Below are 23,342 nucleotides of genomic sequence, written 5' to 3' on the forward strand. Positions count from 1 at the left end.
CCAGCCAGGCTGGTCTTGAACTCCTGACCTCAGGTGATCCACCCACCTCAGCCTCCCAAAGTGATGGGATTATAGATGGGATTATAGGCCACCGTGCCCAGCCAGCCTCAGGGAGTTGCAATCTACATTTCAGTCACATCACTTTAAACTTCACAGAGCTTACTTTTCCTTTTCATATCTGAGGAAAACTACATCTCAGCAGACAGGTAATTTGCCCAAGACTAAACAGCCAAGAGGTAAATAGAGTAGCCCCTCTTTCTAGCTATTCCACCCTGGCTCCAATGCCACCGGAAACCAAAATCGGTATCTCTGGGATAGGCTACACTGTTACAAGGTTAACCAAATTCAATTGCCAACATTCCACCTGACAGCTAGGCATGGTCAGCCACTAGCCTCCCCATAGAGCAAGGCTTACCTTGTGGCAGGCTCCTTGCTCCAATACTCAGCTGCCAAACATGCTGCTGATATCTTCACGAATTTGCAACCTAGGTGAATATAGCAATTAGGTCACCGTTCAGACAAGTTTTACTCCTGGGAACCAGCAAATGGTGAAGACTTAACTGCAATCAGACAGGAGTAGTTTTCGTCAGTTATCGCTTCTGACGGCACTTCCTATTAGTGATTTCATCAGAGCAGTCAAGCACCTCACAACTCTCCAGTACTGCTCGAGATCTAGACCCTACCTGAAAAATCTAACGCTGCCACTGGAGACATTTCTTAACGAAGGAGTTTGCTTCTGCCTATCACTTTGCTTTAAATGCAGTTCTAGGTTAGGAATGTGGGCAGCCATCTCCAGTTTCTATTTCAGTTCCATCATATGCAATGATTTGACACATTACCCTCAAGTGTATAAAACACCTAAACGTAGAAAACTGTCAAAACGCCAATTTCCGTGCATTCAAGATGACAAAACTACGTTCCATGTTAAACCCTACCCCAGAGGGCCTCTTACCTCATGGCTACCCCGTCTTCAGCACTCTGCGGTGGGCAGGCAATCTGAAAGAGGGAGTGAAGGACAGGAATTCAGGGCAGGTTCTGGCAGTTATGGTCAACTAAGTTGTAGAGGTTTCAGCGACTGCGGTCAGATAGACGTTAAACGTCGTCAGTTATCGCTTCTGACGGCACTTCCTATTACAAGTATCATCAGGACAGTCGAGTAAGTCTTCCAGTAATCCCGTTACAATCTTACCGACGTACACCGCCCTCGGGGTACCCCAAACTGCAAGCCGACACCAACTTACCCAGCTCTCTCGGGTTTGCACACTCCCCACGGCGGGCCGGAGAACCGGGTCCCGGCCTTCGCAGACTCCAGGCTCTGGCAGATGTGGCCCTACCACAAAAGGGTGATCCATGAGCCTCATCTACGGCAGCCGGATTCAGCCCCCCGCTGCCCTGCCAGGCTGTCCAACACCGGGCCGAAGGCCACGCGAGCGCAGGAGGCGGGGAGCCACGCCATCTCAACAGCTGCCCTCTGCCCTCTAGCCAGGCTTCCCGGGAACATCTCCCCAGAGACCACAGAAGCTCGAGCTCTTTATTTGCTTTTGCCCGCAGCTACCACCCCCAGATTCGCGGAGACCCTACCTCCATAACAACGGGAATGAAAAGGTCACAACTTATGCGCTCCAGGCCCTTAAGGAGTCGGGATATCCTATTCGTCACAAAAGGAGGGGGACGCTGGCAAAGACTCATGGGAACTTTCCGCCAAGTAGCGATGCAGACCGGCGCGCAACCCAGGGCTCCCCCTCCTGTTGAGCCTATGGTCTCTTCCACAGCCCCAGGAATTCTGGGTCACAACACGCGGGCGAGTTCCAAGGCGCCTGCGCGAGGGCTGGAGCGCGCGTTTGGGCCCCGCCTCTGCCACGCCTTAGGTGGGTGGTTTAGGGCCAATTACTTATTCTCTGTGAGCTTCCGATTGGTCATCCAGAAGACGGAGACACCGGCGCCCCGGAAGATCACATAAGATAACACACGTGAAAGCCTATAGAACCGTGGCACACAGCAACCATTCATCCTAGTATCTTCTCCTGAACTATTGAGCATCGCCAATTACTTTCCCCACAGCACCATATCCACGGGGCCTCTCAAACCCCTGCGCACTGGCCACCCTCATTACTCCTTCAGCACGACCTTTAGGGAACGAGCTGACGTCTTATCTGGATCCACGTCCATCCTCTGTTCGCCTCTGGGGTAAAGCTCTGCCCACCTTCTTTCCTCTCATTCCTTGGGGCCTCATCCACCTATGCCCCTGTCTCACTTTCCATGGAAAACTCTCTCTATACTGAAGCTTTCCTTTCAGCCTATGAACATACTCAGCTCTCTCCTTGAAAAATAATGCATGCAACCACGTTTTGCACACACACGTTATACCAAGGGAGCGAAATTCATTTTGACTGCAAGAAACTGGGAAGGCAATCATAACACCTTTTGAGCTGGCCTCAGAAATAGTGTAGGGTTTTTTGTTGTTAGTTAGTTTTTGTGTTTGTTTGTTTGGTTTTTTTTTTGAGACGGAATTTATCTCCTGTTGCCCAGGCTGGAGTGCAATGGCGCGATCTCCGCTCACCGCAACCTCTGCCTCCCGGGTTCAAGTGATTCTCCTGCCTCAGCCTCCCGAGTGGCTGGGATTACAGGCATGTGCCACCACGCCCGGCTAGTTTTGTATATTTAGTAGAGACGTGGTTTCTCCATGTTGGTCAGGCTGGTCTCGAACTCCTGACCTCAGGTGATCTGCCCGCCTTGGCCTCCCAAAATGCTGGGATTACAGGTGCCTGGCAAGAGTAGGGTTTTAATGGAGGAGGGGGCTTCCAGCAAGAGCCAGGTTAAGGGATCAAGCACGAGGTCCCTCGGCCTGCCTGTATTTGGGGAGAGTGCTAAGGAGGGAGGGGCAACAGAGGTGGAGGGGAGGAGGTGTCTGGAAATGCTTGGGCAAAACCGTGGGGGTCTCGGGATGCCAGCTAGGGCATTCTGTGGGTACTGGGGAGCCTCTCAGGCCTTCAGAGCACAAAAAGGACATGTTTGTCTTGTATCTTAGGAAGGCCTCTCTGGCTGCCCTGCAGAGAATGGCTTGGGAGGGGGGGAATTGAGCAAGAAGCCCAGTAGGAAGAGAAAGCAAGAGAGGTGGCTTTAACGGATTTTCCCAGGTGCCTGCCCGAAAGCAGGGAGGGTGTGGAAAGCAAAGGGTGTCGTGGTGGAGAGAGAGGAGAGGTGGTTGTTTGCACATGTCCACCACCATATATCTGCCACAATGGGCACAGCACCTCAGCCAGCTGCCTGCACCCAGGAAGAGGGCAGTCTCCAGACTTGAGGACGTGGGGCTGAGGGTGGGGACACAGCAGCTGAGGGTCTCTGTGCCCAGGCAAGGGCAGGAGCAACCTAGTCCCATACACAGACCTGTGTACACAGAGAGGTGCAGACATTACCAGCTCTATGGGTCCCAGCAACTCTGCTCAAATAATGTTTCCAGAAGAGTTAGTGAAAATATATATTTGCCACCAGAATTCACTGGGACCCAAGAGCCAGCAGATGTGGCTGGAAATATCCCCTGCTGTGTCCTCTGGCCTCCTGCTGCATCTGGGCCATCAGTTGGACTGGACAGGCTGGAGGGGCACATGGTCTTCCTCAGAGGCACCATCTTCATCCTTGGGTGGGGACGCCAGGACAGGGTTCTTGAGAGTTCCTGTTAACAGATGGCAAGCACTGTGGCTTAACCCTTGAGTGTGTCCCCAGGAAGCAGGCACCAGGGAAACAAGGGGCCACAGTCATGAAAACACGTCATGCCATGGGGACAGCCTCAGCAGTTCTGGAGGCCAGCAGTCCCTCTCCCTGCTTCCCTCACTCCACAAGCATTTCCCAATCCCTTGCCATGTCAGGGGCTTCCCAACACCCCCAGGAGCTTAAAGTGCCTGGAGGTGACAGACTTTGTGTCAGAGATCAGAACACCTGAGACATGCTGGGGGGAGCTCAGAGGAGAGACGGGACCCATCCCGCAGGGGAGGTGGCAGATTTGGACACCCAGAGGGGAGGAAGAGCGCTTCTGACAGACAAATCCAGAGATGAACCAAGGAAAGCAAAGAACAAGGGGCACTGCAGACGCCACCTTGGATAGAGGTGTGGGCAGTGGGTCAGACAGCTTTGGGCCCTGACCTCCGCTCTGAGGAGTGCAGCCTTCCAGGCAGCGGGAGGCATTGTGTAGTGTGGGCTGCATGTAGTTTTTGTCCACATTAGCAGGACTGGAATGGGATAAGGTGCAGGCTGGGCCGCCCTGCAGTGGTGCAGAAGCAGAAGTGAGAGTCAGGGCAGAGGGATGAGTGGCCGCCTGAGAGGTCAAGGACACTCAGCTCCAGGTGGGAGAGCCGGTATAGCGGGGGGAATAGGCTGAGACTCAAGGCCTTCTACCTGGGAAAGGAGGGGGTGGGGTGACATACATGTGACCTGCTGGGGCAACCCCAAGGCTGCTCCTGTTGGGAATGTCACATTGGAGGCCCCAGCAGGCAGTGGGGTGTGGAGTGCTTGGGGCAAGATGAGGGAGGGACAAGGTGACTTTCAGAGGTGACTTTCCTGGCATTGTAGTGAAGGGAGGGAGATGCAAAGAGAGGGTGAAGGGAAACCTGTTTGTATGTGAGGCCATGGTCACGGCCCAGGAGCCTGGGAAACCAGCAGGCTGTGGGGCAGAAGAGGCCAGAGTAGCCTCCCTACAACAGGGGCCACGGGCGACTCAGGAGGCTGTTGTGGGGCGCAACAGGCACAAGCAAGTGAAATTTGTCAGGAAAGAGATGGAGAAAGGAGAGGAGGTGAACCAGTGGAAGGTGGGAGCTATTGAAGGTTCTAGAAAGAAAGGGTATGCAGGGGAGACAGCTAATCCTCAGGCCTCTGAGGGTGGGAGGAAGGAATAGATCTTGGTGGAGGCAGCAGGGTGGGGATAGGAGGGGCCATCACTACACTAGAACAGAGAGGACACAGGCCACGGACATGGGGGAGGCATGGGAAGTGGTTTCTCAGAGGTGGGGGATTTGGGGTGTGAAGGAGCTGAGGGCCTATGCAGGGCAGTTCCTCTGAGGGTCCAGGGAGATGGTGCCTCTGTTGTGGGCTGCGCTGTGACACAGCCCTTCCTAACTTATTCCCCTGCTGAGTCCCCAGGCTCAGCTCAGGCCTGGCTGGGGACAGACCCTTGATAATCAATTGAATGGGCAAAGGGTGTGACTGGCTGGCATCGGAGAGAGGGCAGCCAGAGGCTGGGCTGGTGGAAGCGCTAACAGCCTCAGAGGTTTTCCCTGGTTCCTGCCTGAAAGCAAGGTGTGGGTGGAAAGGAAAGGAGAAAACCACTGTTTTAAGGAGGCAATCCCTGTAAGAGGAGCTGGTGTGTGGGGATCTGCAAAGTGACTATGAGGAGGTCTCTGGGTCCTGCCCCAGACTCTCCAAGGCTTTGTGGCCAAGCAGCAGAGACACACACCCCAGGGCAGAGGCTCCAGTCACCAGGCTACTTACGAGGGACGCCTGCCCCTGACGGGTCCTCACACAGCGTAGGCAGCGTCTGCTCCCACGAAGCCCAGTTCACCTCCTCCACCCTGAAGGCAACAGAGGAGCTCTGAGGTTTGCCTGCTTTGACCGTGCCCCCCCACCCCAGAGAGGGGCCTGGCCCCCCAAATTGGGAGACTATGCAGAGATTCTCTGGTGGACACAGAGGCCCTGAGGAGGACAGGCTTTCTCTCTGCAGGGTTCTGGGCCACCCACTTGGAGCCCTGTCCTGTGAGGCAGGTGCCCACTTGCAGGAATCAGCATCCATCGCTTCTGGCTGCTCACAGCAGCCTGGGTTGCCCAGAGCAACTAGAAAAGAGGAATTCAGATCAGGTGTATCTGTGCTTCCGGGTTCTGGGGACTTTCATGGCTGTTCCTCACGCCTGAGACTCTGCTCTCTCTGCTCATCTGCTCATCTGCTCTCTCTGCTCTCTGCTCTCTCTGCTCTCTCTGTTCATCTGCTGCCTCACAACAGTATCTGTTTTTAGCTGTGTGTTTGTCACTAGGTTCCCTCTCCCAGTGTCCCAGCCTTTCCTGGACACAGAAGGGCACGTTCTCCATGGAAGGGGTTGTAGCTCCAAGATCAGGCTGGCAGAATTGGAGGTGGGGGGACACAGAGCAGCCAGGGCAAGGCTAGAGTGCTGGGAACCCAAGGGTCCCTCTGACTTCTTGGCCTCCTTACTGTACCACATTTCAGGCTACAAGGAGGAGTCTGAGATCACCAGGAGGGGATCTTCAGTTTAAGCCACTAGGACAGGCAGATGGCCAGTCATGTGGCAGCCATGGCTTGTGAGATCCAGACCCCTGACCTCACCTGCTCAGGCTCAGTCCCTGGTGCTCTTTGTACCTGCCCCTCCCACCAGACCTGGCTCCTGGCAGCTGTGCCCTGCACTGCAGTGGGGGCCCCAGGGATTGCTGGACAGGAGGGCCAGGAGACCCTCTCGCCACTCACTCACCTGAAGCACCAGCGCTCATCGGCGCTGCCATCTGGCTTAGTGCCGACGGTCAGCATCACGCCTGCCCGCTGCTGCTTCTTCCTGCACCACCAATAGCCATTCTCCATCTCCAGAACAGAGATGGCTTTCTGGGGACAAAGGATGCATCAGACAGAACGTCCTGGGACCCTGCCTGGGGGCAAAGGCACACAAGGCAAGCGGAGCAGGAAAGTGCCCCGCAGCACTTCACAGTATAACCCAAAGTCAACTAAACACACGGATTAGAATCCGGCTCCAACATCCGATTACCTGTGTGGGGTTGGGCCCTCAGCCTCTCTGCATCTCAGTTTCCCCATTTGTAGACTGAGAACAAAGTGCCTCAGACAGCTGATGGGAAGTCTGTACGTTATAAGTACTTGACAGATACTTGTTCTTACATCGTTCAGGCTCCAGATGGCCACACCACCAGGGACAGAACTTCATTTGCTCACCCCACACATGTGCCTGCCCAGAGGCATACCAGTGAGTCAGGTGGGGCACAGAACCTTGCAGAGGAGGGCACCGAGGCTCAGAGGAGATAAATGACTTCCCCAAGATCAACAATGAATTAGCAGCAGAGTGGGGCATGGTGGCTCACACCTGTAATGCCAGCACTTTGGGAGGCCAAGGCAGGTGGATCACCGGAGGTCAGGAGTTCAAGACCAGCTTGACCAACATGGTGAAACCTTGTCTCTACTAAATACAAAAAGTTAGTGGGGGTGTGGTAGCACATGCCTATAATCCTAGCTACTTGGGAGGCTGAAGTGGGAGAATTGCTTGAACCCAGGAGACAAAGGTTGCAGTGAGCCAAGATTATGCCATCGCACTCCAGCCTGGGCAACAAGAGCAAAACTCTGACTCAAAAAAAAAAAAAAAAAAAAGAAACTGGACAACAATGATGATAATAGTAGCTGGTGGCACATTGAGCACCTACTTGGTGCTGGACACTGTCCTGAGTACATCTATGAGCTTCTTAAGGAGGAGGGAGTAATCCCAGCACTTTAGGAGGCAAAGGTGGGAGGATCACCTGAGGCCGGGCAACATAGTGAGACCTTCTTCAAAAAAAAACAAAAAATAAAAATATTAGCCAGGTGTGGTGTCAACTGCCTGTAACCTCAGCTACTCAGGAGGCCGAGGCTGCATTGAGCCGTGATTGTGCCACTGCACTCCAGCCTGGGTGACAGAGCAAGACCTTGTCTCCAGGGAAAAAAGGAGGAGGAAGACTCTGACAACGTAGAGCTGCCCAACCCGGCACCCCTTGGCTAGGGAAGGCCCACCTCCGCGGGATGCAGAGCACTCCCCACCACCTGAGTGCGGGGTGGGGTGGGGTGGGGGCAGGGAGCCTCTCTGGTGGCACCTGCAGCTTCCAGATGCTCCAGCTGTCAGTGGCGACACTGTTGACGGTCTCGCTCATGAGGGCGATGAGCATGTTGAGCAGCAGGATGTAGGTGAGCAGCACGTAGGCCAGCAGCAGCAGCAGCACCATGCCACGGAAGTGCAGCTGTTCCTGGAAGGCCAGCTCGCCCATGCCGATGGTGAATTTGAAGAGCTCCAAGGAGGCTTCCAGGATACCCCCGTACAGAGCCCTGTTGCCCTCATCCTCCTGTCCCTCCACGGGCTGCACCGACTCTGTGGCATTGGGGCCTGTAGGAGCTTCAGGACGCCAAGCCTCCTGGCTCAGGCTCACCAGGGCTATGGGATGAAGGGAGAGGGGTCCTCAGCCCAGGAGACCGGCAGGCAGCCTTGAGAGTATACAGGGTGGACAAGGAACGTGGGGAAGGGGAAGGGGGCCGGAGGGAGCCTTTACCTACAGCGAAGCCGAAAAGGAAGACTAAGTAGATCAGAAGGAAGCGCAGCAGGTCCCGCAGGATGACCTGGAACACATGTGCCCAGGGGCCAAAGTGGGTAGCTGGGCCACCAGTCACGGCCCCAGACCCCTGCCTCACCCACAGCAGCATGTTTCCCGTGTACACTGAACATACGCACACATACTTATGCATACATGGGCCCTGTGGAGCCACACTGAGCAGAGGAGTCTTTTAAAAATATATCTCAGATCTGGCTGGGTGCAGTGGCTCATGCCTGTAATCCTAGCACTTTGGGAGGCTGAGGCGGGCAGATTACCTGCGGTTGGGAGTTCAAGACCAGCCTGGCCAACATGGTGAAACCATTTCTACTAAAAATACAAAAAATTAGCCGGGTGCAGTGGCGTGCCTGCGCCTGTAATCCCAGCTACTCGGGAGGCTGAGGCAGGAGAATCGCTTGAACCCAGGAGGCAGAGGTTGTGGTGAGCCAAGATCACGCCACTGCACTCCAGCCTGGGCTACAGGGTGAGACATCGTCTCAAAATAATAATAATATATGTATGTATATATGTCTCAGATCACATTGTTTTCCTGCTTAAAACTTTCCAGTAGCCAGGCATGGTGGCACAAGCCTACAGTGCCAGCTACTCAGGAGGCTGAAACAGGAGGATTGCTTGAGCCCAGAATGTCAAGGCTGCAATGAGCTATGATCATGTCACCGCACTCCAGCCTGGGTGACAGAATGAGTCCCATCTCAAAAAAAAAAAAAAAAAAAAAAAAAAAAAAAGAACAACCTTCCAGGGTCACAAAATTAAATATAGAACTACCGTATGACCCAGCAATTCCATTTCTGGCTATCTATATGCCCAAAAGAATTGAAAGCAGGGACTCTAACAGATACTTGTACACCCCTGTTTATAGCAGCATTATTCACAAAGATCAAATGGTGGAAGTAACAGGTGACTGGATCGACAGATGAATGGATGCACAAAATGTGTATCTACACAATGGGATACTACTCAGCCTTAAAAAGGAAGGAATTGCTGGGTATGGTGGCTCAACCTGTAATCCCAGCACTTTGGGAGGCCAAGATGGGTGGATCACCTGAGGTCAGGAGTTCAAGACCATCCAGGCCAACATGGAAAAACTTCATCTCTACTAAAAATACAAAAAACTTGCCAGGTGTGGTGACACATGCCTGTAGTCCCAGCTACTCGGGAGGCTGAGGCAAGAGAATCGCTTGAACCTGGGTGGCAGAGGTTGCAGTGAGCCAAGATTGCACTACTGCACTCCAGCCTGGGCAACAGAGCAAGATTCCATCTCAAAAAAAAAAAAAAAGAAGGAATTTCTGACATATGCTACAACATGGCTGATCCTTGAGGACATTATACTGAGTAAAATAAGCCAGACATTAAAGGACAAATACTGTATGATTTCACTTATACAACGTAGCTATGGTTGTCAAATTCGTAGAAACAGAAAGTAGAATGGTGGCTTCCAGGGACCGGGGAAAGAGAGAATGGGGAGTTGTTTTTAATGGGCATTGAGTTTCAGTTTGGGATGACACGAAAGTTCTGGAGATGGATGGTGGTGATGGTTATACAACAGTGTGAATGTACTTAATGACACTTAGCTGTATGTATTTTTTTAAATGGTTAAAATGGGCCAGGCACAGTGGCTCACGCCTGTAATCCCAGCACTTTGGGAGGCCAAGGCAGGCAGATCACCTAAGGTCAGGAGTTCGAGACCAGCCTGGCCAACGTGGTGAAAACCTGTCTTTACTAAAAATACAAAAATTAGCTAGGCATGGTGATGGGTGCCTGTAATCCCAGCTATTCGGGAGGCTGAGGCAGGAGAATCGCTTGAACCCAGGAATAGAGGTTTGCAGTGAGCCGAGATCATGCCATCGCACTCTATCCTAGGCAACAAGAGCAAGACTCATCTCAAAAAAAAAAAAAAAAAACAGTTAATTTCTATGTTAGATGCATTTTACTACAATTTAAAAAAAAAAGCCTCTGGGGGCCTCCAAATTCCTCCCCATGGAAGGGGCCCCTGGCCCTTCCCTTCCTCCCAACCTCCTCACCTCCACCCTCCTGCCATCTCCCCAGCCACCCAGCCTCCTCGCCCTGTCGCAAGCACCCCAAGCTGCTTCTGGCTCACGGCAGCCATTGCTGTGCCCTCTGCTGAGAATATCTCCTCCTCACCCTGCGGTGGCTGAATCATTCTTTCAGGTCTCAACTTAAACATCCCCTCTTTAGAGAGGCTTCCCAGACCATCCCATCTAAAGGGTGCTTGATCCCAGCCATTCCCCATCACATTGTCCTGTGCATTTTTTTTTCCTTCATAGAATTTAGCAGTGTGGAATGTTCTTAGTTGTTTTCTTAAGGTTTTCATTCCCTTCCACCAGAACATCAGCTTCAGGGGAGCAAGGACTTGTTTTGCTCTCTGCTATATTCCCAACACCTAGAACAGGGCCCGACCCACAGTTGGCACTCCCTAAACATATGCTGAATACATAAATGAACACAGTTACATGCCCACGCCCACACATCCCAGGACACAGACACACAGATGAGCTTATGCACATATTCTTTGCTCCTTGCATGTGGAAGGATGCACATGCTCCCGTATGGACACCTGCAAACACACATATGTGCATGTGTTTGCATGTGCGTGCAGAACCCTGAGAGAGGTATATGCATGCCTGTACTTAAGCTTCCATCCAGCAAGTATCTGGGTGCTGGCACGCAGGCAGATGTACACATGCCCTCCTCTGCCTAGGATAGCTGCAGAGGAAGGCTCTTGCCTGATGAGGCCGAAAGAGTCCCTCTGGACCACCCCCTTCTCTCACCTTCTGGATCATGACACTGTAGATGCCTGTGTGCTGGAAGCCACGTGTATAGTAAAGCAGGTTCAGCCAGCCCAGCACCAGCGCAGACACAAGCAGGGGCAGGTACCACTCGATGGCCAGGAAACACAGCACCTGGGACAGCACTGTGAGCAGGGACTGGAACAGGCTGTATGGGAGCAGGATCCAGGTGGGCTTGCTGGCCACTTGGCTCCCTGAGCCCTCACTGGCCTGCGCTGACCAAGGTCCTGACCTCCATCTTAGGCAAGACATTTAACCTCGGCGGGCCTCAGTTCCCTCCCACTGTAAAATGGGCATAATAATAATGATGCCTGACACAAAGAGTGTTTTCAAGGACTAAGTGAAACAGGTGTGTGCCGAGGCCTAGTAAATGTCACTATCACCATCTACAGTGATAGGAGCACAAAGGGCCCCAGGCTGGACAGCAGTCCAGACTCCTGGGTCTGGCCTGTACACAGGTCCCGACTTCCTGCGCCCCGTATCCTCGGCTCTAAAGTCAACCTGGTGCCTTCTGCCACACCTGCCCCTTCCAGGCCTCAGAGACAGTTGAGGGGAGGAGGAGTGAGAATCCACATACAAGAGGATTTCAAAGTAGCTGTCTATGAACGACATCCAGATGAACAGGTGGCGCCGCCAGAAGTACCACAGCTGCGGAGAAAGAGAGGACAGAGGGCTGTGAAACCTGCTCTCCCGAATGCCCCCTGCTGGCCTGGCTGAGCGGGAGCCTGCCACCCCGGCTAGGGCTAAGTCAGCAGCTTTGGTTTTGGGGGACTCATGAATACTTCTGATAGCTGAGATAGCTTGGGACTCTTTTTCCAGAAAGAGCAGCCACCTACGCAAGGCCGGGGAGTGCAGATGTAGAACCTCTGCACTGCATGCAGGAAGGGGAAGGGCGCCTTTCCCTTCCCTTCTCCCTGGCCTCACAGGGAGCACCCATACCCCAGCCAACCTGGGTTTGGTGCCCAAGTTCTGCCCACTCTAAGGAGGTCCCAATGTCTTGGTGTCCAGCCTGTGTCCTGCAGGCTTACAGCATTTCCCACTGAAGAGGCCCTACTGGGTGAATTGGCCTGAACCCCACCTACCCCCGGTCTCTGTGCTCCCCAAGAGGGGAACTTCCCAGCCGAGGGGCCTGGCTGGGGACAGAGGCTTCCAGCTCCATTCCTGGGGGAGCAGAGCCTGTACTGCCAAGGAATCAGAGAAGTTATCTGCTACCCCGAGGAACCCCAAAAGCACAGCAGAGGGTTGCCGGGGACTCAGAAAGCAAGGCCAGAACCTCTGGCCCTCAGCTTCAGTGAGGTTGGTTGTTGTGGATGGGACCGGGTATTGTCAGTGAGGGGATGCAGCTAACTTGCTCTAAGCCCCCTGAAGCAGAATTCTAGGTTTACTTCTTGGTGGGAGAAGGGGAGGGGCACTCACCTGGCCCACGAGGAGATAGATCCCCGCTAGCAGGACAAAGATGTGGCCTGCCAGCAGCATGGAGTTTCCAACCTCCGCTTTCGGGTGGGGGGCGGCCTGCTGAAGACACACTCAGATGAGACCTAGGGCTTTGGGTCCTCTCTTGAGCAGCTCACCCTTGAGAGCTGAAGCTGAGGGCCTACTCTGAGCCTGAGCTGTGGAGAACCCCTCAGAACAGCAGGGGAACATGGGCTCCAGGGAAGGACCACCAGATCCTGAGAGGTACATTGTGTAGCATTTCAGTGTGGGGTCTGAAGCCAGACTGCCTGGATTCAGATTCCCTCTCCACACCACTTTCAGCCTGTGTGACCCTGGACAAGTTACTTAACCTCTCTGTGCCTCCCTTCCCTCTACTATAAATTGAGGGTGATTATAATTCACCATCTCAGGGGTTTTGGGGAACATTAATTAATCAACACATGTCCATCACCTAGAATTCTTTTTCACATACAGTGAGCACTCAGCAAATCTTCACTGTATTACTGTTAGCACTGGGGTGCTGGCTCCCATAAGCTTGGGCATGTCACTCCAGCAGCCCATGCCTCAGCACTATTATTGCCTCATCTTCCCCCAGGGTTGTTTCAAGCAGGCCTCCCCCAAGATGTGCCCCCCACCCACCTCCCGCCCTTGCCTTCTTCAGGGCAGGCTGATGGTAGGCAACAGCGGTGAAGATGAACATGTAGATCAGATTACACAGGAAGTTTAAGAAGAACCTGGGGATGAGCAGATCCCATTTCGCCTGCAGCAGTTTGTTCAGGGGCTCCAAAACGACCATTCGGTGTCGGTTCTGGGGTGGGGAGGGGAGAGCCATGGGTACAGTCAACAAGTGCAAATAGGCTGCCCACTCCATGTCAGGATCAAAGCAAGGGCCCAGGAAATAAGGAGAGAGGACAGGGAGCAGGCTTCCACACCCCAGGAACTCCAAAGGACCTCACCCCAACCCTCCCAGCTACAGTGTGATCAAGGGGCTTGCCCTCCAAACGAGATGCTGGTTAACAGAGAGGACCTGGATGGTTGCCACAAGGCCCTTGGCATGATCCCTGTGTTGGATGGGACTGGAGTATGGACTGAGTATGGGCCCAGTGGCCATGGTCAGGGTCATGCCTGCTGGGACATGCAGCCACACCCCCACTGGCACAGGAATGGGGCAGATATGGTCCAGCAGGCAGCCCCAATTTGTGGACCTTGCTGGGAGCTCTGTTGGGTCCTCTATGTGCACCAATGCCCCTGTGGGCTCACCGGACTCTTGCAATGAAAGGCGATGATCTCTAGCACTGAGTTCTCCTCACAGCTGTCCACAGAAGCCAGGTCATACAGCGACACCCGGACAGGCCCATAGCACCACTCGGTGAACTTTCGGGAAAGGTGGCTCAGTCCTGAAAACTCCCGCTGCAGGATATGCCTGAAAATCTGCAGGGTGACCATACGAGCTTGCCTTTACGGTCCCCTCCTGGCACTGATCCTGGGCCAAGACTGGGAAACACCCAGGACCCTGCAGCTGCCCACGGTCTGCAGAGCTGCAGCTGACACGTGCACATGCCCCCATACATGCAGGTCCTTGTGTGTCTAAACTCTTTTTTCTTTTTTTTTTTTTTTTTTTTGAGACGGAGTCTCGCTCTGTCTCCCAGGCTGGAGTGCAGTGGCCGGATCTCAGCTCACTGCAAGCTCCGCCTCCCGGGTTTATGCCATTCTCCTGCCTCAGCCTCCTGAGTAGCTGGGACTACAGGCGCCCCCACCTCGCCCACCTAGTTTTTTGTATTTTTAGTAGAGACGGGGTTTCACCGTGTTAGCCAGGATGGTCTCGATCTCCTGACCTCGTGATCCACCCGTCTCGGCCTCCCAAAGTGCTGGGATTACAGGCTTGAGCCACCGCGCCCGACGTGTCTAAACTCTTAAACACACACACACCCAGCTACATCTGCCCCAGCCTGCCAACCAGCCTGGCTCTTCCTTCCCCCACCCAACCCTGTGGCCTTCCTTGAACTCCTCAAATGGCAGAGAGATCCTTACCCCTGGGGTCTTTGAGGCCCCGGAGATCAGAGTCTACTAGCTGTATCTGTGTGTGCAATTTCATGGTTAGAATCCAGAGTTTTCAGCAGACTAGAAAGTGGTCCCTAATCCAAACAGGTTAGAAAGCATTCTGGTTTCACGCGTGAGGAATGGGAAAGGAGGAACAGATCAGGGCACTGATTTCATAGGCCACACAGCAGTGCCTCTAGACAACAAAGTGAGGTTCACACACCCCAGGGAGCACTCCAAGAAACTTGAGAGGGCAGCGAAAAAGGGTTAAAACTTCTATTTATGTTCATCGTTTCCTTAACCTTTCAGAAATCTCCGCCATAAGCCCATGAGGCCAGCCCTGGTGAGCTATTGGCAAAAACTATTTGAAACAGGCCATTGGTAAGCTATTTGGAACAAAGTGGGGGCCGCCTTATGTTTACTCTTCCTACCAGAAAAACTTCCAGCTAGTCAAAGCCTTAGGCATTAAAAATGCAGCTGCAGGGTGGGAGTGGTGGTTCACCCCTGTAATCTCAGCACTTTGGGAGGCTGAGGCAGGTGGATTTACCTGAGGTCGGGAGTTTGCAACCAGCCTGACCAACATGGAGGAACCCCGTCTCTACTAAAAATACAAAATTATCCAGGCGTGGTGGCGCATGCCTGTAATCCCAGCTACTCGGGAGGCTGAGGCAGGAGAATCACTTGAACCCGGGAGGCAGAGGTTGCAGTGAGCCGAGATTGCACCAACGCACTCCAGCCTGGGCAACAAGAGCGAAACTCTGTCTCAAAAAAAAAAATGCAGCTGCAAAAGTTTGGAAAAGAATATGGGTATGGGCCGGGCGTGGTGGCTCACGCCTGTAATCCCAGCACTTTGGGAGGCCAAGGCGGGTGGATCACGGGATCAGGAGATCGAGACCATCCTGGCTAACATGGTGAAACCCCGTCTCTACTAAAAATACAAAAAATTTGCCGGGCGAGGTGGCGGGTGCCTGTAGTCCCAGCTACTCGGGAGGCTGAGGCAGGAGAATGGCGTGAACCCAGGAGGCGGAGCTTGCAGTGAGCTGAGATCGCGCCACTGCACTCCAGCCTGGGCGACAGAGCAAGACTCTGTCTCAAAAAAAAAAAAAAAAAGAATATGGGTATGAAGATTATATGTATACTATATATAATTATAATCTATAATATAATGTGTAATAGTTATATATTATACACATATATATTATATATATAATCTTGTAGCAGGAATTAGGCAATAGCAAAACTAAGGAATCTTAAAGGAAAAGATAATTACACTTGCAGAGTATAAAAATTTTTAAATTCTCTATGGCAAAAAAAAATCATAAAATTCAAAAAACAAATGATGAACTAGGAAAAATTTTACAAGTGCTATAGTAGACAAAATACTAAATTCATTATAAAGTTATCAATAAATATGCAGAAACAGAATAGCAAAATAGACAAAAGATATAAAAAGGCGATCTCTTAATAAAGAAACCCAAACGACTTTTTAAAATTCCCAATGTTTGGCTGGGCGCCGTGGCTCACGCCTGTAATCCCAACACTGGGAGGCTGAGGTGGGTGGATCACCTGAGGTCGGGAGTTCCAGACCAGCCTGACCAACATGGTGAAACCCCGTCTCTACTAAAAATACAAAAAATTAGCTGGGTGCAGTGGTGCGTGCCTGTAATCCCAGCACTTTGGGAGGTCAACGCGGGTGGATCATGAGGTCAGGAGTTCAAGACCAGCCTGACCAACATAGTGAAACCCGTCTCTACTGAAAATACAAAAAAAATTAGCTGGGCATGGTGGTGGGTGCCTATTATCTCAGCTACTCAGGGGACTGAGGCAGGAGAATTGCTTGAACCCGGGAGGCAGAGGTTGCAGTGAGCTGAGATTGTGTCACTGCACTCCAGCCTGGGTGACAGAGCCAGACTCCATCTCAAAAAAACAAAAAACAAAACAAAACAAACAAAAACAAAATTAGCTGGGTGTGGTGGCACATGCCTGTAATCCCAGCTACTTGAGAGGCTGAGGCAGGAGAATTGCTTGAACCTGGGAAGTAGAGGTTGTGATGAGCCGGGGTCGCGCCATTGCACTCCAGCCTGGGCAACGAGAGTAAAACTCAGTCTCAAAAAAAAAAAAATCCCAATGTTTTATAATGTAATATATTCAATAGTTCATATACAATTTATAAATAAACACACATATATTAGAGGTACATACTGAAAATTTTCTTACTAACAGGAATGTTCCATTGAAAAGCAGAGAAGCCACTGCTCTTCACAACCCCCTGGGCTCTTTCTGCAGAAATTTTGGGGTGAGACCTACTGCTTCCTGCAGAGGGAAAGTGGGAAGGGGACAGCCACTCACCTCGATCTTGCCCTCCTTGGCGGCCAGCTTCAGAGGTGTGAGATCCTGCCGGTTACGGATGTCCTCAAGCTGCACGGTGGGGCAGAGGCGGGCCCCAGCTTGGAGGAGCCTATCGTACATGCTGGTCACCAGTGCGATGTTCTCAGCTGAGTTGTCTGAGATCATCACTAGGGCATGCAGGACAGTGTTGCCCTGGGAGTCAGTGGCCTGCAGGCTGGCGGGCTGGTGTGGGTTCTCCAGGAGGTAGCTTACCACATCCCATTGCTTGGTGCAAGCGGCCAAAGAGAGGGGTAGCTCACCTGCAGGCCAAGAGAGCAGCTTGGGCCCCAGGCCTCCTGCTTTCCATCTGCCTACTCTTCATGCTCCTTGGACAAAAGTCCAGCCCTCCTTGAAGCAGATCAGGCTTCTTTACCACTGAAGGGAGCAGAACAGGGACCAGCCAACCTGCTGCCTTTTGCTGTCTCCTTTGCCAGAGCCCAGGCACGCTGCCTCTTTGTTCAGGCTCTGCTGGTCAAGTCACATGCCAGTGCTAGCAGCCCACTACTCCCTTCCCTGGGTCTGGGTGCATGCCCATCTTGTGGCCAGACGAGGATGAAACATCTCTTATGACAAATTATCTTATGACAAATTAGTGCTGGATGTAGTGGTGCAACTGGTAGTCCCAGCTCGAGAGGCTGAGGCAGGAGGATTGTTAGAGCCCAGGAGTTTGAGACTGGCCTGGGCAAAAAACAAACTGCTTTCTCAGGCAGCCTAGTGGTTAGAAGCAGGGTGTCGGGGTCAGACAGACCTAGGTTTAACTGCCAGCTCTGTCATACACTAATCATATGACCTTGAACAAGGCCTTACCCGCTCTTTGCCTCAATTTATCCAAGAAAGGCTCACTCACCGAAATAAAAGCAAGTCCCTTGGCCCTTCTGGAAGAAGCGGCCGCAGGCCTGGGCATGCACGTTGGCCCCATTCTCCACCAGGAGCTTCACACACTGCAGACTCCTCTTCTCAATGGCGATGTGCAGAGCGCTGTGGCCTCGGTAATAGTCATCCGTACACTGGGCATTTACCAGGGGCTGAGGATTGCCAGAGTCCCGGTCGATCTGCAGCAGCGGCAGAATGCAGGCATTGACCCCATCCTTAAGATTCAGCACAGCCTTCATCAGGCACGTCTTACCTGTGGAGCCCTCTGTGGGAAGAAGGGAGGGTAAGGGGCACAGTAGTGCTGAGATCTGGAGCGGCTGGACTGCCCAATAGCTGGTATAGCAAGCCTAGCTCCAAGTACCCCTTGGGAGGATTAAAAGAGGTGCTACACACAACTGATGGGAGCACAACCATGTTATAGGGTATTAAGGCTCCAAGGAACACATAAGCAATACCAACAGGTATGACTACAATTTCTGCCCTACAAACTAAATTTCTTTGTTTTTTCTTTTCTTTTTTTTTTTTTTTTTTGAGACAGAGTCTTGCTCTGTCAGCCAGGCGGAATGCAGTGGCCGCAATCTCAGCTCACTGCAAGCTCTGCCTCCTGGGTTCACACCATTCTCCTGCCTCAACCTCCCCAGCAGCTGGGACTACAGGCGCACACCGCCATGCTCAGCTTTTTTTTTTTTGTATTTTTAGTAGAGATGGGGTTTCATTGGTTAGCCAGGATGGTCTCGATCTCCTGACATCATGATCTGCCCGCCACGGCCTCCCAAAGTGCTGGGATTACAGGTGTGAGCCACCGTGCCCGGCTTAGAAACTAAATTTCTAAGACATAAGTCATCATTCGTGAAATGCTGTCTACACGAGAATATTCAGAGCAGTATTTATACATGACTCCACCACTTAATGTCTCTCTCCACTCTGGCAAGTCACGTGGCCTCTCTTAACCTCAGTTTTCCTTACTGTAAAATGGGGATGTTCCAAGGTTATTGTAAGGTTCAAAGGGAATATAAGGCCAGGCGCGGTGGCTCACGCCTGTAATCCCAGCACTTTGGGAGGCTGAGGCAGGCGGATCACAAGGTCAGGAGATTGAGACCATCCTGGCTAACACGGTGAAACCTCGTCTCTACTAAAAAAAAAAAGAAAAAAATTAGCTGGGCATGGTGGTGGGTACCTGCAGTCCCAGCTACTCGGGAGACTGAGGCAGGAGAATAGTGTGAACCTGGGAGGTGGAGCTTGCAGTGAGCTGAGATAGCGCTGCTGCACTCCAGCGTGGGCGACAGAGCAAGACTCTCTCAAGAAAAAAGAGAAGAAAGAAGGAAGGAAGGACGGAAGGAAGGGGAAGGAAAGAAGGAAGGAAGGAAGGAAAAGGGAAGGAAAGAAGGAAGGAAGGAAGGAAAGGAAGGAAGGAAGGAAGGAAGGAAGGAAGGAGGGAGGGAGGGAGGGAAGGAAGGAAAGAAAGAAGAAAGGAAAGAAAGAAAGAAAGAAAGAGAAAGAAAGAAAGAAAGAAAAGAAAGAAAGAAAGAAAGAAAGAAAGAAAGAAAGAAAGAAAGAAAGAAAGAAAGAAAGAAAGAAAGAAAGAAAGTCTGAACAGGTGCTGCATGGAGGCTTCATAATCCCAGTACTTTGGGGGGCCAAAGTGAGAGGATCACTGGAGCCCAGGAGTTTGAGACCAGCCTAGGCAACATGGTAAAACCCTATCTCTCCAAAAATAAAAAAGAAGAAAGAAAGAAACTCCAAACAGATGCATTCCCAAACCATTAATAGGGGCCCAGGATGAGAGACTGTGTTTAACCTTGGCTGTATATATTTCCTTACTGTTGAATCTTCTAGAGTACTTATGTTATTTTTCTGATCAGCCCAAACAATACATATATTTAGATTTTTGGCAAAGAGTGCTTTAGATGGGTTAAGTATATGGTATGCCCATTATATATTATATCTCAACAACACTGTTATTTAAAAAAAAAAAAAAAAAAAAAAAAAAGATTGCTTTGGGTTTCCATTCAGCCACTGCAATGGGCTAATGGGCTAGGGGTGACAGAGGTAGCCAGGAGCTCTGAGGGGTGGGTGGAAGTGGGAGGCACAGCCAAGACCGACAGGAGGCCATCCTTGATTAGCTCTGTCCACAGGGCCCCCCAGCAACCATTCTAGTGGGAGGGCTGCTGAGAACACTCACTCCTCGGCTCCGACCCGGGATCACACCCACCCAGCCCACCTAACTATCAGCTCACAGGATGCCTAGCCTTGGATGCACAGGGCAGGGTCTACCTGTGTATTCCGAGTCGGTGAGGTACTTGCTGGTCTTGCACAGGTACTCTGGAAGTCCAGCCAGATCCTCAGGGACACCCCGGGAGACCGCATTGAAGAGCCGATCTCGGTCAAATCGGTTTGGATCCGGCTGACTGTGGAGGATGTGGTTTGTGACTTATGCTGGACAAGGACCACAGGCCCCCGCAAAAGCCCTCCATCCCAGGGAGCCCTTTCAGGGAGTCCTGTACACACTGCGCACCCCTCAGGCCCAAGAGCCCAGTGAGAGCCCTTCTGAGGGCCTCTATCCACCTACAGCCAACCAAGGAGACCCCGAGAGGAGGAAAAGGGGCCTGTCCAGGCACTAAGCTGCTTCATCCCCATGAGACCAGTCATCACAGACACTTTTCAGCATCAGGTGCTTGTCATGTGCCAGGTGCCTTGATGTACCATCTCTCAACAGCCTCGATATCCCACTGAGTCTCCTCCAGCACACACAACTTGTGGTGGCTCTTGAGCTTGGGCCTGGGTCTGGATAGGGCTGTGGGAGGTCCCTGCAGACTCACAGTGGCTGCATGCTCACTGCCCTCAAAGAAAGAATGGAGAAAATCTCCCTTCTCCTCTCAGAAATCATCTATTAACTACAGAATATTCTGTGTCTTTCATCTTCACTTCAGCCCTGCCGGTCGGAAACCACTCATTTCTCCTTTAGATAAACAAGGAGGTCATGTAGCTTGCCAAAGTCACACAGCGCCAAACTGGGAATCTCAGCAGGGCTGTTTAACTTTAGACCCTGACTCTGAACCCCCAGAGAGATTCTAGGCTTGGCAGCAAGTAATTTCCCAGAAACAGAGCATTACCTGGGCCTAACGCTGGGCCCAATGTTGAAACATATCAGACACCACCGAGAAGGCACACTTAAGGAGAAATCTCTCCCACAGACCCCGGAAGGGGTCTGGTAGCTTATCAGAATCTAGCAGCGTCTGGTGACTGGAAGTGGGAAGGGCATGAGTCATTCCCTCCTGGGCTATGTTACTATTCACAGGGGCCAACTTGCCTCTGGGGCTTCTGGCACCACCACCAGCAGATATGCGAAGACAAATAACAGGGGGTGCTATTCGATGCTTTGTGTACCCTCAGATCCCAGCTTAACTTCTCTTGTGGAATGGGTCGACCAAATAAAAGTTGGTGACAAGGTGACTGTTGGGATCAGTCACTTTTTTTTTTTTTTTTGGAGACAGAGTCTCACTGACGCCCAGGCTGGAGTATGGTGGCACAATCTCTGCTCACTGCAACCTCTGCCTCCTTGACTCTGGTGGGGATTTCAAGGGTTGACTTTTTAAGCCAACAGCTATGACTGTAATTACAGCCAGGCTTCCCTCGTCAGCACCAGGAAGCCACACATGATCATGAGGGCTCTATCCGCTGCTGACAGAAGCCCTGTGGACAGTCCGGCTCATAGAAGTGGCCATTTGGGCAAATGACTTTCTGTCACCAGGGTGGCATCATGGTCCTGGGGTAGAGAAGCCCAGCGAGGGCACAGATTGAGGCACTGAAGGCATCGAGGGCCCATCCTGCCTGTGTCGGGCAGGCTCCACAGCTCCCAGAAGCTCCTCACGCAACCTCCCCTACCCTGGTGCTGAATCTGACCACAATCCTCCAACACAAACAGGAAGCAGCTCTAGCCTGGGAGGCCAAAGCTGGTGGCTGTACCTCAAGCACCTCAAGCATCAAGGGAAGAAGGGGCTTCTGTGGCAGAGTCTAGCCTGGCCCATGAGGATTCTCCAGTCTCACTGGGCAGGCCCCCACCCCAGGCAGGGAGGTAAGGGGTGCCAGATGCAGCAGGACTGGAAGCGGGACTCTCAGGAATATGGGGCTCACACAATCTGAATTGGTGGGAAGACCACAGGAAAAATCAAAGTGCAGATGACTCCAAGCAGAAGCCAGTTATCCTCAATCCCACAGTTCACGTCCCCTGAGTGACAGGCTCAGCCTTGCAGAACTGAGGAGAGCCTGGGACATTTCTAGATGTCCTTGATTCTCACTGGATGGAGTATGGATCCTGCTGCCTTCCCCAGCAGGGACCATGACAGGGGTGGGAGTTGGCATGAATGGGGGATTTGAGGGTCAGCTGAGGACTTAGAGCTCAAGAATGTATCTCACAAAGAACATGACCTCAGAAGGCAGAAGGCCAAGAATGGAGAAGCCTCTGGAAAGAGCAATGCCAGATAGCAGAGCAGAGGTCAGCCGGTCAGGCCCAGGAGCCATCAGAGGCAGACTGAGGACGCCACAGGTTGTGGGAAGGGGCACTGGTGCTGGGCTGGTCAATGAGTCTCACTCCGGGTTCTCTGCTGGAGCTGGCCAGGGGGCCCCCTTTTCCCTGACCCCACTTGTTGCCTCACCTGGCACCTGTTCCTTTTCCATACTTGAGGTTCACTTTTATCTGAGGGGCGAATTTCCGGTCCTCGCCCTGGAACGGTGACTCCATGGGAGTCAGCCCGCTCCCCAAAGCCGGCTTTACTTCGTCCACCTCAGCGCCATCTTCTTGGCCTCCATCTAATGTCTCCAGCCTGAAAACTGGAGAGCTGGGGGGTACGGTCATCCTAGGAGGAGGAGGCTGCTCAGTCCAGCCAGGACCTCTGTGGAGATGGAGATGTCAAGGGTCCCGTCTTCCTCCCAGCTGCAGGCTGGTGTTGGCCTTACTGGAGCCTGAAAAAGGAGGTATTAGGTTGATGCAAAAGGTTGGGCGCGGTGGCTTACACGTGTAATCCCAGCACTTTGGGAGGCTGAGGCAGGCTGGTCAGGAGTTAGTTCGAGACCAGCCTGACCAACATGGTGAAACCCTATCTCTACTAAAAAAAATACAAAAATTAGCCAGGCGTGGTGGCTTGTGCCTGTAATCCCAGCTACTTGGGAGACTAAGGCAGGAGAATTGCTAAACCCAGGAGCTAAGATGGCACCACTGCACTCCAACCTGGGCAACAGAGCAAGACTCTGTCTCAAAAAAAAAAGGAATTGCGGTTTTTGCCATTACTTCTCATTACTTCTAATGGCAAAAAGCCAAGCGCAAGTAGGTCCACCCGCTGTGTGGGAGCCCAGCCACAATACAGAGGAAGTTTGCCAGGAGGGATGAGGAGCAGGGGTGAGGAGAGGGAGGGAAGCCCATGGTGTGAGGAACAGGGAACCAACAGGGCC

General features: G+C 52.4%; 1 protein-coding gene, 2 non-coding genes and 1 pseudogene across 15 annotated transcripts in view; all 4 read right to left on the reverse strand.

The window, feature by feature from the left end:
- Positions 1 to 221: 221 nt before the first annotated feature.
- LOC102116068 (putative uncharacterized protein LRRC75A-AS1, mitochondrial) lies at positions 222 to 1,605 on the reverse strand (annotated as a pseudogene).
- On the reverse strand, positions 565 to 635 carry LOC123569617 (small nucleolar RNA SNORD49). Its single transcript, XR_006693432.1, has one exon. It is a non-coding gene; the product is annotated as a small nucleolar RNA SNORD49 (small nucleolar RNA).
- LOC123569618 (small nucleolar RNA SNORD49) lies at positions 1,080 to 1,151 on the reverse strand. Its single transcript, XR_006693433.2, has one exon. It is a non-coding gene; the product is annotated as a small nucleolar RNA SNORD49 (small nucleolar RNA).
- A 1,859-nt stretch (positions 1,606 to 3,464) lies between the features above and the next one.
- TRPV2 (transient receptor potential cation channel subfamily V member 2) overlaps positions 3,465 to 23,342 on the reverse strand; it is a 21,372-nt gene continuing 1,494 nt past the window's right edge. For 2 of the 13 annotated variants that reach the window (XR_012425308.1, XR_012425307.1), the window contains exons 2-15: positions 22,550 to 22,856; positions 20,169 to 20,302; positions 17,869 to 18,159; positions 16,983 to 17,281; positions 13,854 to 14,024; positions 13,233 to 13,401; positions 12,576 to 12,671; positions 11,737 to 11,807; positions 11,142 to 11,307; positions 8,293 to 8,359; positions 7,843 to 8,177; positions 6,468 to 6,595; positions 5,482 to 5,561; positions 3,465 to 3,673 (exon numbers count right to left, since the gene is read on the reverse strand). Coding sequence is in view for 9 of the 13 variants with exons in the window: in XM_005582972.4 (XP_005583029.2) it covers positions 3,576 to 3,673; positions 5,482 to 5,561; positions 6,468 to 6,595; positions 7,843 to 8,177; positions 8,293 to 8,359; positions 11,142 to 11,307; positions 11,737 to 11,807; positions 12,576 to 12,674; positions 13,246 to 13,401; positions 13,854 to 14,024; positions 16,983 to 17,281; positions 17,869 to 18,159; positions 20,169 to 20,302; positions 22,550 to 22,749 (2,295 nt within the window). In the remaining 4 variants the exon portion in view is untranslated. Of the gene's footprint in view, positions 3,674 to 5,481; positions 5,562 to 6,467; positions 6,596 to 7,842; positions 8,178 to 8,292; positions 8,360 to 11,141; positions 11,308 to 11,736; positions 11,808 to 12,575; positions 12,675 to 13,232; positions 13,402 to 13,853; positions 14,025 to 16,982; positions 17,282 to 17,868; positions 18,160 to 20,168; positions 20,303 to 22,549; positions 22,857 to 23,342 lie in introns of those variants that run through there. The other 11 variants (XR_012425306.1, XR_012425305.1, XM_074018636.1 and 8 more) reach the window with 7 other exon arrangements.

This window comes from Macaca fascicularis, chromosome 16 (genome assembly GCF_037993035.2).
Source record: "Macaca fascicularis isolate 582-1 chromosome 16, T2T-MFA8v1.1".
NCBI lineage: Eukaryota > Metazoa > Chordata > Mammalia > Primates > Cercopithecidae > Macaca > Macaca fascicularis.